Source organism: Thunnus maccoyii, chromosome 6 (assembly GCF_910596095.1).
Source record: "Thunnus maccoyii chromosome 6, fThuMac1.1, whole genome shotgun sequence".
Taxonomy (NCBI): domain Eukaryota; kingdom Metazoa; phylum Chordata; class Actinopteri; order Scombriformes; family Scombridae; genus Thunnus; species Thunnus maccoyii.
In genome coordinates this window covers 35,164,422-35,181,921 of record NC_056538.1, presented here as the reverse complement: position 1 = coordinate 35,181,921, position 17,500 = coordinate 35,164,422, and the positions used below count along the sequence as shown (strand labels likewise).

General features: G+C 40.6%; 1 protein-coding gene across 1 annotated transcript in view; it reads right to left on the bottom strand.

Moving 5' to 3' along the window:
* Positions 1 to 17,500, bottom strand: part of col4a4 (collagen, type IV, alpha 4) — a 93,025-nt gene that overhangs the window by 74,928 nt on the left and 597 nt on the right. Inside the window, exons 2-3 of the mRNA XM_042413800.1 lie at positions 8,298 to 8,448; positions 7,810 to 7,852 (exon numbers count right to left, since the gene is read on the bottom strand). Coding sequence (XP_042269734.1) covers positions 7,810 to 7,852; positions 8,298 to 8,344 — 90 coding nt within the window. The 5' untranslated portion in view covers positions 8,345 to 8,448. The remainder of the gene's footprint in view (positions 1 to 7,809; positions 7,853 to 8,297; positions 8,449 to 17,500) is intronic.

The following is a 17,500-nucleotide window of genomic DNA, read 5'->3' as shown; positions in this document are numbered from 1 at the left end:
ACACTCTCCAAAGACCGACAAGCATCTCCGAGATTCTCAGGAAGCAGACAGCTGACTGTGTGTGTGTGTGTGTGTGTGTGTGTCAGATAACATCAGTGACAATCATGCTTCATTTTTTCTGACTCACACACTCTTTGAACAGTCTGAATGAGCACAGATGTGAAGCAGCTTCTGTTCATCAGATATGAATCAAACGATCACAGCTTTAAACTCTGCTCTCCATGAACCACCAACTTCTGCTGCAAAGTCCAAATCACAAATGTTTATAATGTACACCTTAAATTAAAACACGTGTTGATAACAACTTATAAAATGTGTTTATAATGAACGCCATATAAATGGTAAATAGGCTGCATTTATTTAGCACATTTCTAGTCTTTTGATCACTCAAAGTGTTTTACAATGTAGGTCAATTATCACTCATTCACATCCATTCATATGTTGATGGTAAACGTCGCCATGCAAGGTGCCAACGTGCTCATCAAGACCTAATCTAATGCACGTTCACATACACACTCACACACCAACCAGCGGGAGCAAATTGGGGTTCAGTATCAGAATCTTCATATCAGGACTGGAGGAACTGGGGATTAAACCGCCAATCTTCTGATTACTGGACAACCTGCTCTACCTCCTGAACCAAAGACACGCTTATATAAAAAAGTACATGTGTTTAGAATGTATAATGTATATTAGAACACATGTGTTTACAATGTAACACACAGTGTTTATAATGTAAAACTTTTATTAAAACATGTATGTTTATTATGTATGTCTTAAATTAAAACACATCTGTATATTTTTCATATATCCACTCTGTCAGTCTTTATATATCCTCACTAAATGCCACATAAATCCTACAACTAAAGGGAGCCCAATTAAACAAATGAGACAAAAACATTATACTTATTAATTTATTTATTGGGGAAAATTATCTTATCAATGTTACATATTTGTGGGAGGCAGAAGTATGTGAACTCTTGCTTTCAGTAACTGGTGTGACCCCCTTTTGCAGCAATAACTTCAACCAAATGTTTCCAGTAACTGTTTATCAGCTCTGCACATCAGCTTGGAGGAATTTTAGCCCGTTCGTCCTCACAGAACAGTCTCAACTCAGGGATGTTGGTGGGCTTCTCAACATGAACTGTCTGCTTCAGGTCCTTCTACAGTATTTCATAGGATTAAGGTCAAGACTTTCTTCTGTTTTAACCATTCTTTGGTAGAACGACTGGTGTGTTTAGTGTTGTTGTCTTACTGCATGACCCACTTTCTGTTGAGTTTCAGTTCACAGACGGATATCTTGACATTTTCCTGTAGAATTTGCTGGTATGACTCAGAACTCACAGCTCCATCAATGATTGCAAGCTGTCCTGGTTCAGAGGCAGCAAAGCAGCCAAAACCATGATACCACCACCACCATGTTTCACAGATGGGTTCAGGTTCTCACGCTGGAATGCAGTGTTTGCTCATGACCAAACATAAAGCTTCTCATTCAAGCCGAAAAGTTTGATTTTGGTCTCATCCATCCACAGAACATTGTTCTAATCACCTTCTGGCTCCACGTGGTCTTCAGTGAACCGTAGACGGCAGCAATGTTCTGTTTGGATAGTAGTGGGTTTCTCCTTACAACTCTGCCATGAACACCACTGATGTTCAATGTTCTCCTGATGGTGGACTCATTAACATGGACTGTAGCCACTGCAAGAGAGACCTTTAGTTTCCTTGATGTTACCCTGGGGTCCCTCATGGCCTCCTGAACTATTACACGCCTGCTCTTGGTGTGATCTTTGTTGTTAGACCACTCCTGGGGAGGGTAACAGTGCTGTTGGATGTCTTCCATTTGTACATGATCTGTCTGACAGTCGACTGGTGGAGTCCAAACTCTTCAGAAATGGTTTTGTAACCTTTTCCAGCCTGATGAGCATCAACAACTCTTCTTCTAAGGTCCTCAGAAATCTCCTTTGTTTGAGCCATGACACACTTCCACAAACCTGTGAAGCTCAGAGTTTGACAGTGAAGACCCAGATTTCTCTTCTTTAAATAAGGCAGGGCCTCCCAGACTCACACTGGATTGTCATCCCATTGATTGAATCACCCGACTGTAATTTCACCTTCAAATGTATTCATAATCCTAGAGGTTCACATACTTATGCCTCACACAAACATATAACATTGGATCATTTTCCTCAATAAATAAACAAACAAGTGTAAGGTTTTTGTCTCATTTGTTTGACTGAAGTCTCTTTATCTAGTTTTAGGAGTTGCAAGGAAATCTGATCACGTTTTAGGTCACATTTATGCAGAAATAGAGCAATTTCTAAAGAGTTCACAAACTTTCAAGTAGCACTATATATCCACACTAACTGTAACTCTTTATATATCCACACTAACTGTCACTTTTCATGTATAGACACTAACTGTCACTCTTTATAGATCTTCAGTATCTGAGTGTTTTTTGACACTGTGGGCCCCAGACGGAGAGTTTCCCAGCATGCAGCAGTGTTTGTGTTGCAGGCTACATTCCTGTGGCGTTGTGTAAACGGGGTTAGCAGTCAGGCGTGGCTATCAGCAGCAGGAATGTGGCTATCGCTCTATCTGCTGTCAGGACTAATGTTCTGTAGCTGTCTGCCCTCACAACAGCTCTGTGTCCTACATCTGTCCTCCATCTATCCTCCATCATCCCTCCATCTGCCCTCCATCTATACTCCATCAGCCCTCCATCTGCCCTCCATCTATACTCCATCATCCCTCCATCTGTCCTACATCTATCCTCCATCATCCTTCCATCTGTCCTTATCTATACTCTATCATCCCTCCATCTGTCCTCCATCTATACTCCATCTATCCTCAATCATCCCTCCAATTGTCCTCCATGTATCTTTCATTTATACTCCATCTGTCCTCCATCATCCCTCTTTCTGTCCTCCATATATCCCCCATCATCCCTCCATCTGCCCCTCATCAGTACATCTCAATCTTAAACACAAAACACCAGAGTTTAACTGTGAACGTGTGAGCTGTGAGTCGTGAGCTGGCTCAAAGTTTCACAGCTCGTCATATTACATGCAGACAAACAAACATACAAACCCTGTTTTCATGCTTTTGTTTTGAGATTGAAGAAGTTTTCCTGTTGGGTGAATAAGAAATGATGTTCACTAGACTTAAAATCCCTCAAGAGCACAATTGAACCTATAATTAAGACTGTGATAACCAGGATCAATAACTCTGTTAACCTACCATGATCAATAATTGTGATCACCACGATCAATAACTGCGATCACCAGTATCAATAACTGTGACAGGATAAATAAGGATCAGCAGTGCCGGATGTTTGCATGAATAAGGCAAACATGTCTGGTTTATCGACCATGATATCGAGGATGCAACATAACAAACATGGCAGCAGTCACACTAACCAGAACTAACAGGACACCAGCAAGTAACAGCTAATATATTCAGCAACTGATATGACAACCATATATCAGTTATTATAGCCAAACAAATATACACACTGTGAAACAGAAAACTGAGGTCACAACATAGAAGACATACTTGATATATTGACTTGAACACCTGATTGACAGCTCTTAGTACACTTATGAATTAACCTGAACAATGTGCTTATGTATATTTAACTGACAAGTGAATTCAGTCTCTGTCTTTGGGATTTAGCTTGCTAGCATAACCTGAGCGTGTCTTGTAGAGACTTTCAGTGAAGTGTTTGAGGGTAGGTTTGCCAGAGGCACCTCAACCTGGAACTGCTCAGTGTCCATCATTTCCTGTCTATCTCTTGTGAGAGTGTTATATTATTTTGACCAAAGTCCAGTATCCTGGTGGTCAGTGTCACTTACATTGAGCTGTGCTAGGGCAGGCTCGACTACAGACAAAATGTTTTGGTGATTTCTCCTGTACAGATTTCCTTGAATGAGATAAGATCTGGGCTCCTTGCAAATCTCCTTTCTCATCCAGTTTTAACCTTGTGGGGTCTGCAACCTGACAACCTGTCCTTCCATCAGAGGCTGAAGTGGACGGCTTGATCTGTCATAGCACAACTTTTGCGACAGTCTCTTATTGGGAAGCTGGGCTTTTACCTCCGATGGTCTACGCGTACGGTGGTTCAAGCAGCTTCCTTGAGATCGGGGGAGTACTATGTGTTTGCCTTGATATTAGTCTCTGTGCAGGAGATCTTAGCCTTGTGTCATGTGGCACATTTCTGAGATTTAGAGGTTGAGAAAAACATCAGTTCTGTCTCTGTGCGATTTCTCCTTGAGTTGCTTGGCACTGCAGACAGCTTTTTCAGCTAACCCATTAGATTGGGGATACTCTGGGTTGCTGGTAACATGAGTGAAGTAACACTGTGCGGCAAAGTCTTTAAAGCGCTGGCTTGAAAACTGTCTGGCGCTGTCTGGGGGTGTGTGGTGCTCCATGAACTGAAAAGTGTCTGATTGAGATGAGTGTTACTGAGGTAGCGTCATGAAGCAGGTAAAACCAGCCTGAATATGAGTCCACTAGCACTAAGTACTATTGACTGCACTATTCAAAGATGTCTGTTGCCACAGTCGGCCAAAGCAGGTCTGGAATTGAATGTAGCTGAGGGATTCTTTCTGCTGGTGTGATTTTGTGCTGTTACACACAGTGCATAACTGTATCTCTTTGTTAATGTTGTCTGTTAATGTAGGCCAGAAATCTCTATATAATATGCCTCTTGCTCTCTGTTTAGTAGCTTCTGCAACAAAATGCCCTCTGTGCATGATGCTGATGTACTCCTTTTGTAGTCTTCAATAGTTAGTTCATCTCTGAAAGGAATATAAGGATGAATGGCATGTGGAAGATTATGCTGTTTGCTGGGCAATTCATGTCTGATGATAGTGCTGAGTGTCTGCAGGCTTTTGTCATTTTCTGTGTGTCTCCTTAACTCTTTAAAGAGAGAAGAGGACATGTAGTTGACTGTCTTCACATCAAAACCGTCCTCCTCATCAGCTTGCTGAACTGTGGGAGCTTGAGACAGAGTGTCAGGTGCATTTGTTTTCCACTTCTGTACATGAGAGTGATACTGTTATTATCAAGTCTTAACATCATCCTTTGTAGTCTTGCCAGTGCTGCGTGTATGGGTTTTTTCAGTATGGTATATATAATCATTGAATTTTGAACACGCAAACAACGTAGCCCGTTTTGGATTTGAGCATATCTGGTTTCTGTCTCAGTTAGTGTCCATGAGGATTTTGCTGCTGTTCATGCCAAGTCCCTTCAGTGTCTTTGTGTGTGAGTTGTCACAGTGGAGCCGTCAGCTGACTTTAGTTTGGAATGAAATTTCCAAGGTAGTTGACCATCTCTAGAAATCTTTGCAGAGCTGGGACATCTGCTGGCACTGGCATTTCACTATTGCTTTTGTTTTGGTGGGGAGGCCTTCACTTGTGGCCTGGTTCAGCCAGAACCTGCACTTGAGAGCATTAAGTTCACCTCTGGCATGACTGAGCACTTTTCTCAAGTTGGCATAATGTTCTTCAACATTTTTACCTCCGATGATTATGTCATCAATTATGATGGCATCTGTAGAAACCCGTAGCAACCAAAAGAAGTGCTAAATGTGGTCAGCATCAATGATGTGTGGTCACATGAAATCTGCCAAAAAGAGTTCTTTGCATCTAAGATGGAAAACACAGTTGCATTTGACAGCTGTGCAGCCACTTCCTCCACAGTACACGTAGGGTGATGTTGCCTTTTCAAAGCAGTGTTTAGGTCTCTTTAATTGATACAGACGCTGATTTCCTGTTTGTCCTTTTTGTTAGTGACAACCATAGATGACACCCAGAGACAGGAGTGATGACACCCAATTCCTGCATCCTGTCCAGCTCAGATTTGACTCTGTCTTTCATAGCCACAGGAACGCCATATGCAGGACAAACAACAGGTCTCACATCTGGGTGATGTATCATGGAATAGGTTACGGGTACCTTTCCAAGCTCATCAGTGAAGAGAATGCTGTATTCTGTTTGAATTTGATGGGACAGATCATCATCAGTGGGGCTTAACTGGTAAACGTCTTTACTGAATGAGACAAGTCCAATTTGCCTGCATGCATGTAACTAAGCAGTGGCAGAACATCTTATAATGGCAACGTGTATGGCTGTCCCTTTGGTGGCACTGCAACTTAATCATACCAAGAGTTTTGATTTTACTGCCCCCGAACGCAACAAGGTTTGTGAATTTAATGCATGCTCTTATTTGTTCTTCATATTTTACTTGCTCAAATACCTTTTTCAACAAAACATTGCACTTGTCAACTTTCATTTCAACTGGAGTGCCATTAATTTGCACTTTGACAAAAGCTTCATCATTTTCTTCTATCTGTGCATCAGTTGAGTCAACACTCATTTGCAGTGTTATTCCATTTTATCTGTCCTAGGTCTCTGCCCGTTGTAGGACTGTTGTTTGGACTTGCAACGTTTTTAAAATGATTCCTTTTTTTGCAGGCATGGCACTCTTGACCAAAAGCTGGGCATTTGTCTCTCTTAGCTGCATGACTACCTCCACAGTTGTTCAGTTGGCAATGCACTGCATCCCATTTTTTTTTCTTTTTTCTGTTTTCCATTTTTATCTCATGCTTTTGTTTTCTCATGAACCTAGCCTGGACTGCATCAACATTTGTCACAGAGTGCTGCGGAGAAGCCAGTGTTTTGTTGTGTTCCTCAATCATCTCATGGATTTGTCACATGGAGATAGCCTTAGCTAATGTCAAATCACTATCACGCAGGAGAACCTTTCTCAAATTGTCATGATTAATGCCACATACCAGTCTATCTCCAATAAACTCCTCGTAGAGATCTCCAAAATTGCAGCTTTTTGCTTAGATCCTTAAATCACTGACATATGATTCAATTGTCTCACCAGTCCTCTGCTGACGTGTGTTGAACTTGTGTCTTTCCATAGTAACATTGGTTTGAGGGTTGCATATTTCTTGAAATTTTCTCTTGAGGCATTCAGGATTCTCTTTGGATTCCATGGGAAAGAGGATGTGCCCTCCCTGGCCAGGCTCTTTCATTTCTCCTGTGCACACAAAAGGCTGATCACGTTTAGTGGCCTCTGGTCCCGCTAGATTGAGGAGAATGTATGCTTGTGCACAGGCTGGCTTGTCAGATTGCGTCGCTGCGATGAAAATGTCATGAACATGAAAAACCTGGTTATTCATGTTTACATGATTCTAACAGGATGCAGGTCTCTAATCATCTGTGTGCATCTCAGCCAACAGAGGATGATGAGGAACCAGGATCAGGGGTTTACAGGCCTCAATGTCCTGGTTTCTATCAGACTACTCCAGGTAGCAGATCCAGGTTTCTCAACACCAGGATCAGGTGCAACACAAAAGCAGGATCCTCTGAAAAATTGATAACCAGGATCCTATGAAACAGTTTTATAGGCCGACAGCATTCAGCTTTCTGCTCCTCGCAGGTTAGTATTGTAGTTTAAATAAGAACCTGCTGATCTGTGTAGAGCATGAAATTCAAGAAATGCTGCATTTATTCCCTTTTAATCTTTCATACTTCACATTGCTGTTAATATACAGTTAATAAGTGAGATGTTACTTAGGCTGCAGCTGTTAATGTTTAGTTTGGTTTACTGAGTTCATAGCTCACGTTTATACACAACCAGGCACTAATTGACAGGTGCCGACAGGTGATCTGACAACATTTTATAATAACTCTTAAGGCTCTAGAGAGCAATTTCCAAATACTTGGGTTCAATACTCATGCACATGTAAATACATTTGGTTCGAAGCTGTCCACAGGAAGGCAAAATAAAGGAACTCACCCCATGAACTGCTGGTGAAGCTGTCAAGAGCACCAGGACACACCTGAGGGGTAACAGACAGGTGAGTCAGTGTAGACATCCCCACCAATCACTGATCACTGATCAATCAGCTGAGTTTAGATCCTGCAGGGTGAAAGGTTCTAACAGCTATTCTACGTGTTTACATGTTGATTTGTTGTTTTCATGTGTTCTCAAGCTGGGTCATCCTAACCTTTATTTACTACATGTTTAATTGTTTATTACATATTTATGTATTATTACATGTGTTTATGCATTAAGTACATGTGTTTATTACATATGTTTATTTGTTCACTGTATAACACTTGTTTGTTTATTACATGTGTTTATGTGTTTATTACATGTGTCTATTACATGTTTGTCTGTTTATTTGTATGTTTGTTATTTGTTTGTTTGTTGTCCATTTGTTTGTCTGTTTGTTTGTTTATCTGTCGGTTGGTTTGTTTGTGTTTATTTGTCTGTTTGTTTACCAGAGCCAGGTGTTGCTCCAGGGGGCGTAGCAGGATGTCAGCAGCATCTTGTCCACTGCTCAGAGGAAGTCCCGCCCACGCTATCTGACTCCGCCTCCAGCTGGTTCTCAGCCAATGATGACGCTGCGCTGCTGCGACGCTGCTCGTCCTCCTGCAGAGGAAACAAAGAAATACTAATATATCAGAGTTCATGACAGTTTGTCCTGAAGGGGGCGCTACAGCAAACACTAATTCATCCTTTGAGTAGTCATTAAAATCATCACGGTTCTGTCTGTCCAACATGATGTCATAAACAAACAAACAAACAAACAAGTATTTTGGCTGATAATCAGAAATCTTTTAACATCTATTAACATGTTTCTAACTGACTTCATTTAATGAGTGTTAGGTATTGTAATGTAATATTATATGATATATTATAATATAATATAACATACTATAATGTAATTAAGCAATATTACATGAGAGGGTATGCTTTACCGTCATTGCTGGCACAACAGTGATGTGGTCAGGAACGAGACGCTTGCGCCAAGTTCTGTAAGCATCACTGAAGTGTAAGCACCGCCTCGAGTGTGATATTGCGATTATACAACATTTACCAACAAAATAAAAGATATAAACAAAATGTATTCATAATTCAAATTTCCATGGAAATACATGGGGTATGACTAAAACCTGGAAAACAATCACTCACGTCAGTAGAATCCTATGTAATGAAGCCTAGTTTACTACTCCAGCAAGTAGACCAATCCTTAGTAACGACCTAGCAACAGAGACAATTTCTAGTCCCTGTTGACTCAGCCAGCCAACTTCAGCTAATGCTTTCTAGGGATCATGGGATTCCCCAAACTGAATAAATACCTCATATATAAACAAAAGAACTGCTTTGCTAGCTCAATCTTGTTGTAACTAAGATGTCTGCTGAAAAAATAAATTTTCCATGGACAGAGTTAACTAGTACATCCGCAAACTTCACATACAGTTTTAAGCTAGTAGTGCCGTAGCACCAACACAGCTGATGGAAGATGCTGGAGTGGAAGCTGAGATAAACTCTCATCTGAAGGGAAAATGAAAGTTTTTCTGTGAATGGGGGTGCCGGGTAACGATGAAGAGTGAAGGAGGGTTCAGGTTTTGTATGTGTGTGTGTGTGTGTAACTTGTCCCACAGTCTCAGAGTTCAATCCACTCAGTAAAGGGTCCGTTTTGTTTTCCCTATAACCCCTAATCAGTTCAGTCCAATCCAGTTTCACAAACAGAAAAGAAAGACAACTCAAAACTCTGCTCCGGGTTTTCACCGCAGATCTCCCCACAAAACAAAACAAACAAAAGACACTAGCAAAGCAACACAGTACATAAAATAACGCCAGCAGAAACGTCAGATAGGCCGGACTACCATGTTTAATTATATATCTTCAAACGTTACAGTTACGGCTGAAAATGACAACAGAAAAAAACAAGTTTGCCAAGTTCACATATCTCCACAATTCACATCAACCACCAGTCGTCTACCCAGAAAGGACCGTTGTTGTCAGTGCGACGTCACGGTCTGTAGGTCTAATGAATGGCGGAGTAATATTTTTAGCGATGAGGCTTTTTCATTTGAGCGTGGCTAGGTGTGCTGTCATGCTGATTTGAGCATGTTCTAAATGTCTAGTTGACCAATCAGATTGCTTGGTCAGAGCCACGTGTTGTATAATATAGTATAGTATAATCTAATCTAATCTAATCTAATCTAATCTACTATATTGCATTATATGAAACGCGGTGGCTGTGGTTCAGGAGGTGGAGCGGGTCATCTACTAATCAGAAGGCCAGCGGTTCGATCCCTGGCTCCTCCAGTCTGCATGTTGAAGTGTCCTTGAGCAAGATGCTGAAGCCCACATTGCTCCCGAAGGCTGCGCCATCAGTGTGCAAATGAGTGTCTGCTAGCTGCTTTACCTTAGCAGTTTAGCTTAGCAATTAGCAATGGTTTCTCTCTCTCCCTCTCACTCTCTCTCTGTCTCTTGCTTTGTGTATCATATGTTTCGCTATTCCTCTGCCTCCTTTAGTGACAATGTTACATGTAATAAATGTACTTTATTACATGGAAGAATCTCGCTTAGTCTGGCAAGATAGTCTTAAAACATATAGGAAGGCCCTCTGTAATGCCAGAGCCGCCTATTACTCAGCATTAATAGAAGAGAATAAAAACAGCCCTAGGTTCCTTTTCAGCACTTTGGCTGACAAAGAGTCATAACTCTACTGATCCATGTATTCCTATAGCTCTCAGTAGTAACGACTTTATGAGCTTCTTTAATGATAAAATTCTAACTATTAGAGACAAAATTAACCACCTCCTGCCCTCAACAGGCACCGTTCTCTCCCCAAACACAGGAACCTTAGAAACAGCAGTAAATCCTGACATATATTTGGACTGTTTTTCTCCAGTAGACTTGTCTGAACTAACTTCAATGATTTGTTCAGCTAAACCATCAACCTGTCTCTTAGACCCCATCCCAACTAGGCTGCTTAAGGAAGCCTTACCCTTAGTGAGCACTTCTTTACTAGATATGATCAATCTGTCTTTAGTAACAGGCTATGTACCACAGTCCTTTAAAGTAGCTGTAATTAAACCTCTTCTTAAGAAGCCTACTCTTGATTCAGGTGTTTTAGCCAATTATAGACCTATATCTAACCTTCCATTTCTCTCTAAGATCCTTGAGAAAGCAGTCTCTAATCAGTTATGTGACTTTCTACATAACAATAGTTTATTTGAGGATTTTCAGTCAGGATTTAGAGGCATCATAGCACAGAGACAGCACTGGTGAAAGTCACAAATGACCTCCTAACTGCATCAGACAAAGGATTTGTCTCTATACTTGTCCTGTTAGATCTTAGTGCTGCATTCGACACAATTGACCATCAAATCCTTTTGCAGAGACTGGAACATTTAATTGGCATTAAAGGAACTGCATTAAGCTGGTTTAAGTCCTATTTATCAGACTGATTTCAGTTTGTACATGTTAATGATGAATCCTCCATGAAGGCAAAAGTTAGACACGGAGTTCCACAAGGTTCTGTACTTGGACCAATTCTATTCACCTTATATATGCTTCCTTTAGGTAATATTATTAGGATACACTCCATTAATTTTCATTGCTATGCAGATGATTCTCAATTATATTTATCAATGAAGCCAGATGAACCCAATCAGTTAAACAAACTCCAAACATGCCTTAACGACATAAAGACCTGGATGACCTGCAATTTTCTGCTACTAAACTCAGATAAAACTGAAGTTATTGTGTTTGGCCCTAAACACCTTAGAAACACATTATCTAATGATATAGCTACTCTGGATGGCATTACCCTGGCCTCCAGCACCACCGTAAGGAATCTGGGAGTTATCTTTGATCAGGATATGTCCTTTAACTCCCACATAAATCAAATTTCAAGGACTGCCTTTTTTCACTTACGTAATATCACAAAAATCAGGCACATCCTGTCCCTAAAAGATGCAGAAAAACTAGTTCACGCATTTGTTACTTCTAGGCTGGATTATTGCAATTCCTTATTATCAGGCTGCTCTAACAAGTCTCTAAAGACTCTCCAGCTGGTTCAGAATGCAGCTGCACGTGTTCTGACTAAAACTAGAAAAAGAGACCACATTTCTCCCATTTTAGCTTCGCTGCATTGGCTTCCTGTAAAATCTAGAATAGAATTTAAAATCCTTCTCCTAACTTACAAAGCCCTTAATGGTCAGGCACCATCATATCTTGAAGAGCTCAAAGTATCGTATTATCCCACTAGAACACTGTGCTCCCAGTATGCAGGCTTACTGGTGGTTCCTACAGTCTTTAAAAGTAGAATGGGAGGCAGAGCCTTCAGCTATCAGGCTCCTCTTCTATGGAACCATCTACCGGATTCAGTCCGGGGTGCAGACACCCTCTCTATGTTTAAGAGTAGGCTTAAAACTTTCCTTTTTGATAAAGCTTATAGTTAGGGCCGACCAGGCTCGCCTTGGATCAGCCCTTAGTTATGCTGCTATAGGCCTAGACTGCTGGGGGACTTCCCATGATGCACTGAGCTCCTCTCTCCTCCTCCTCCTCTCCATCTGTATGCATTCATGTAACATCAATGCATGTCACTAACTTTGCTTCTTCCACAGAGTTTTTGTGCTTTCATCTCACAGGAAACCCCAGGGGCCGCGTTTAGTGAGGATGTCCTTCCTGCTGTTGCTGCTGTTTGTTGTTGCTAGTCATGTATGTTGTTGTTGTTGTTGCTGTTGCTGTTGTTGTTCTGCTTCTCTGTCCCCCCCCCTTCTTTCTCTCTCAACCCAACCGGTCAAAGCAGATGGCGCCTATCTCTGCTTGAGGTTTCTTGCTGTTAAAGGGGAGTTTTTCCTTACTGCTGTCGCCAAGTGTGGCTCATGGGGGAATTGTTGGGTCTCTGTAAATTAAAGAGTACAGTCTAGATTCTTGTGATTTGGCACTATATAAATAAAATTGAGTTGAATTAATTTACCTTTCTTTTTTCCTCTCTTTCCCTCTCTGCTCCATCCTTCCTCTTTTTTCCACCATCCATTTTGCTGCTAAGTCATTTAGCCTCTAAATGCACTTGCTGCCATACGAGATGTGTAACTGCCAACTAACGTTACTCTTTCTGTCTCTCTGTCTCGACTTGCTCTCTACTTCCAACGTGCCTGGCTGTCACAGTGCGCAGAGCAGTGTTGCGTTCAGGGTCAAGAAAAAAAAAATCTGCGGCCTGCGACGGGCTCGCTGGGCCATTTAGCAGGAAAAGTCCCAATGCATCATCATAAGCATCCAACTAACTTTATCCCAACATGGATCTGTGTTTGGGGGCGTTATGGAACCCGATGGCCAGGCCCGAGCCCAGTCACTAGAGGGCTTTGCAGTTTTCACCATTTCTTATGTGTGTGCCAATTTTCATGAGTTTTTGAGCATTGCAAGCCCCTCAAAAAAACAATGGCGACGGAGAATAATAACAAAAACATATAGGTTCCTCGTCCTTCCTGCCAGGGATCATTGGCACTTCTTCTCGGGCCTTAATAATAAATATGATATGATATGATATGATATGATGTTTTTTCCATTTTGATTTTATTATAGATTGTCCATTACAGACAGTATGATAAAAACAAGGACATGGCTATTGCACAGACAAGACAAACCAGTGGAGGGAGGGGAAGGGTTAGAGTGTTAAATTATTTTATGCATGTGTTTCCAAGCGCGACACAAATGTCTTTGCTAGTTTAAAACTGACGCAGTTGTCGTTTTCCTGTCCAGCGCCCACATTGTTTAAATAGCAAATGTACTTGCGCCCATCAGAGTGCCCGTAGTCTTAAAATGAGATGTGGTCAGGCACATTGCTGGTGCATTGCTATCTTGAGGCAGTGGAAAGCGGATGCACGACTGAACAACAAAAACCTGGTCTGAAGTCAATGGCGCAGCGTTTCACTGTTATTTTAAGGTGCATTATCAAGACAATAATATGCAGCTACACAGGCGGCTGCACAACACGCCTAACTCTGCTTGTTACACACACGGATGCGCCGCAGCGCACAGACATGCAAACCCTTACAAATAAGATGACTACAATGTGAAAAATTATTATTGTGTACATTAACATATTTTAAAAAATACATGTCATAATGCTTAGTTCTAATATTTATCAGAATAAACTAATCACAGTAATGACGGATGAAAACACGGAGGTGTTAAAACAGACCCGTCAGGTTGAGGATGTCTGTCAAGACCCAGCAAACAGATATGAACAACGTGTCAGACACAGATTGACTTTACTGCTACATCAATACATGAGGACATGAGGAAAGAAATGAGATGAAAACAATGATTAAACTAAAGAAGGAAATAAATCTTGAAAGCTTCTATCTGATACCAGCAGCAGGATCAGCACCTGATCAAGTCCTGATAACTGTGTATGATGATTTTTTACATGATTAAAATTAATGATTTAATTTCTGAACAATATTTAACAAATATTCTTTAACATTTTGAGAGTACAGTGATCAGGTTTCCATACTTTCAACAATTAAAACCCTGCTGATTTGACCTGTTACGCCATGACTGAACAAAACGATTTTAAAGAAACCAAAGCTGTAATTTAAAAATAAACCTTTTCAAAAACTGAAAGAAAATACATTCGCAACCAATTAATGAACAGGATCTTAAACTGGTGGTCTGGGGCCACTGGAGGGTCCAGGAGCAGCGGTGTGCTCGTTATGGATTGTGCGCTTTCACTTTGTGCACGAGCAGATCCGTTTCCTCTGCAGAGAAGCGTCCGTTCTTACTGCTTGGCAAATGCACCATTATAATAGGAATCCGCCAAGGTGCAAGCGCACCTGGCTTTTAAGGGGAATGGGAGACGACACTCTAATTGGTTTATTGCATGTTACGCCAAAAACACACCCATGATTACTAAGAGACTAAGGACAACCCTTTTGAACCATGCGCCTGGTGCTGTGAACATTTTTTCCCGCCGTTAAACTAGCAAAAGTGGATTTGGACACACCTGAAATGCACTTGCACCATGCGCTTTAGATCATTAAAATAGGGCCCACAGTGTGCCCATAGGAACACATGCATGCACATGACATTACAGCAACACATGCTTTGCTCCAACATATAAATATACTTTAAAAAAAAAATCACATTACAGGGACAGGAAAAATGGTTGAGACCAGGAATGAATATTATGAGTCCAACAATAACGTTGTTAAATTACAAAGAGAAGAGGGCAAGATGTTGTGAGTCCAGGAATGACCTTATTGTTTCCCATATGCCATTCGCTCCCCTATCAAGATATAACAGGGATGATGCAGCTTCTTCCATACTTATAAGGTTTAGAAAGTCCTCCAGCCATTTATTTAAGTTAAAACAATTGGCCTTCCTAACTTTCCAGTTCATGAGAATTATGCGTTTTGTTGCAAGGCATGCTAATGCTACAATGTGCAAATGTAGAATCGATGCCATTGGGCTGGATGTGCAGCAAGAATGTAGATGGAAATAGTTACATCCATGTTCAGGATCTTTGAAAGTATGACCCTGACTACATCCCAGAGGGCCTTCGCAGCTGGACAGAACCATAGAGAGTGCACCCACAACCATGCTAGCACAAGAATGACAGGGTTTGAGCCATCCTTTTATGTCTAGAGGGGGTGATGCAGTATTTTCAATTGTTTTACTCTAAATCTTACACATTTGGACATTGATTCTGAGTTCTTCCAAATTCTGTCCCACTCAGCTGGGGTGAGTGAGATACTCAGGTTTTGCTCCCACAGTTTTGCTATCATTTCTGAAAATGGAATTATGGTATAGACCTCCACAATTTGACCTGTCTGATGACCTTGCATGGGTATGATGATCAATGGGTTACTGCCTGCTGAAAAGAGCAAACCCTGACCCTAACCCTACCCGGGGTACCTAACCTCCTGTGTATCATTTTAATCATGCTAATGGAGATCAATGGATTAGTCAACCTTGCAATAGCTTTGGGACAATACCATAATGATGCTAGAGAAATAGATTTGTTATGCTCTGTGATGATCTGTACCTCCATAACTCCATCAATAGAGATACAGGTCAGGCACATCCAGTCCACCTTTGCTCCTCAGCATGGATATCTTCTTATGATTTATTCTAGGTTTTTTATCTTTCCATAGAAATTGAGAGAACGTAGTATTTATTTCTTAAAACCAATATTGAGGGATTTGAAGAGGAATGGAGTATATGATGTAAGCGGATCTTGGGAGGACATTCATTTTTAGTATATCAAGTATATCAAGTATATTTGTCCATCTTCTCAAATCATCCCTAATGGTTCTTAGTAAACCTGGACCAGTGGATTAGAAGATCTTGTTTATTGGTGTTCTGATATTTATGCCTATGTATTTCATTCCTTCAGGTTTCCAGACAAAAGGGGCGGAGCCTAAATGAACAGAACGCGTAAAAATATTTAGCGGGATGGCTTCACTTTTATTCAATTTTATTTTATAACCTGAAAATGAGCTAAATGAATTGATTATCTCTAACACGTTGGGTGTGGAGGTCAGTGGATCAGATAAAGTCAATAGAATATCATCAGCGTATGAGTTAATTTTGAACTGACGCTCACCCATTGAGATAGCCATTATTTCTCGATTTTCACGAATAGCACAGGCTAACGGCTCAAAAGCTAAAATAAATATGAAAGGGGATACTGGGCACCACTGCCGTGTCCTCCCATATAGATGGAGAGGATCAGAAAGAATGTTGTTGCTTCTGACTGAGGAGACTGGTTCATGGTAGAGTGCTCCAAACCATTTCATACAGAGGGGACCAAATTCAAATTTTGCTAAAATATTAAATTAATATGGCCGTTCAATCCTGTCAAAGGTTTTCTCGGCATCCAGCAATATTTCGATCGCAGGACTGAACATTACCTGAAGCAGTCTCCTCATGTTATTAGCTGACCCACCTGGTCCAGATTCACTAGAGATGGAATAACTTTCTCATACTTTATAATTGTTGTTTAGGAGACTTAAAGGTTGGAAAGTGCTCATCAGCTGGTGGTCTGTCCAAGGTTTTGGAAGAAGACATATTGTGGCGGTATGCACTGTCAAAGGCATTGACTGATTTTCATTGTACAACTTAACCAAGAATAGAGACAACACATCCAGAAAGCATTTAAAAATCGATGAGTTTCCAACTCATCCTTCTGAGTTACACTAATACAGGAAGTGGGACATTCTTCAAGAAATGACCCAAGCTATGCTCTTGTATTGTGCACTCAGCTTGATATAAATTGGAATAAAATTCTTGAAATGCATGGTTAATTAACTTAATACAATGTAATATATAATAGTATAAAGTAATATAATATAAAATAATACAATATAATATAATATACAGTAATATAGTATATTATAAATGTAATATAATACCGTATAATGTAATGTAACGTAATGTAATATAATGTATGTGTGTATTCATGTTACAGGATTGAACTCCCCGTTAACGACAGCAGTAGAAAGTAACTGAGTACATTTACTCCAGTAATGTAAGTAAGATTCAAGAACAAGTACTTGCACTTTGCTCAAGTACTTTAATTTCAGGCTACTTTCTTCTTCAACTGCGCAACATTTATCTGACGCTTCACTTTGTAAATCACATACAACGTGTTTATAAATGAAGAAACATATTTAAA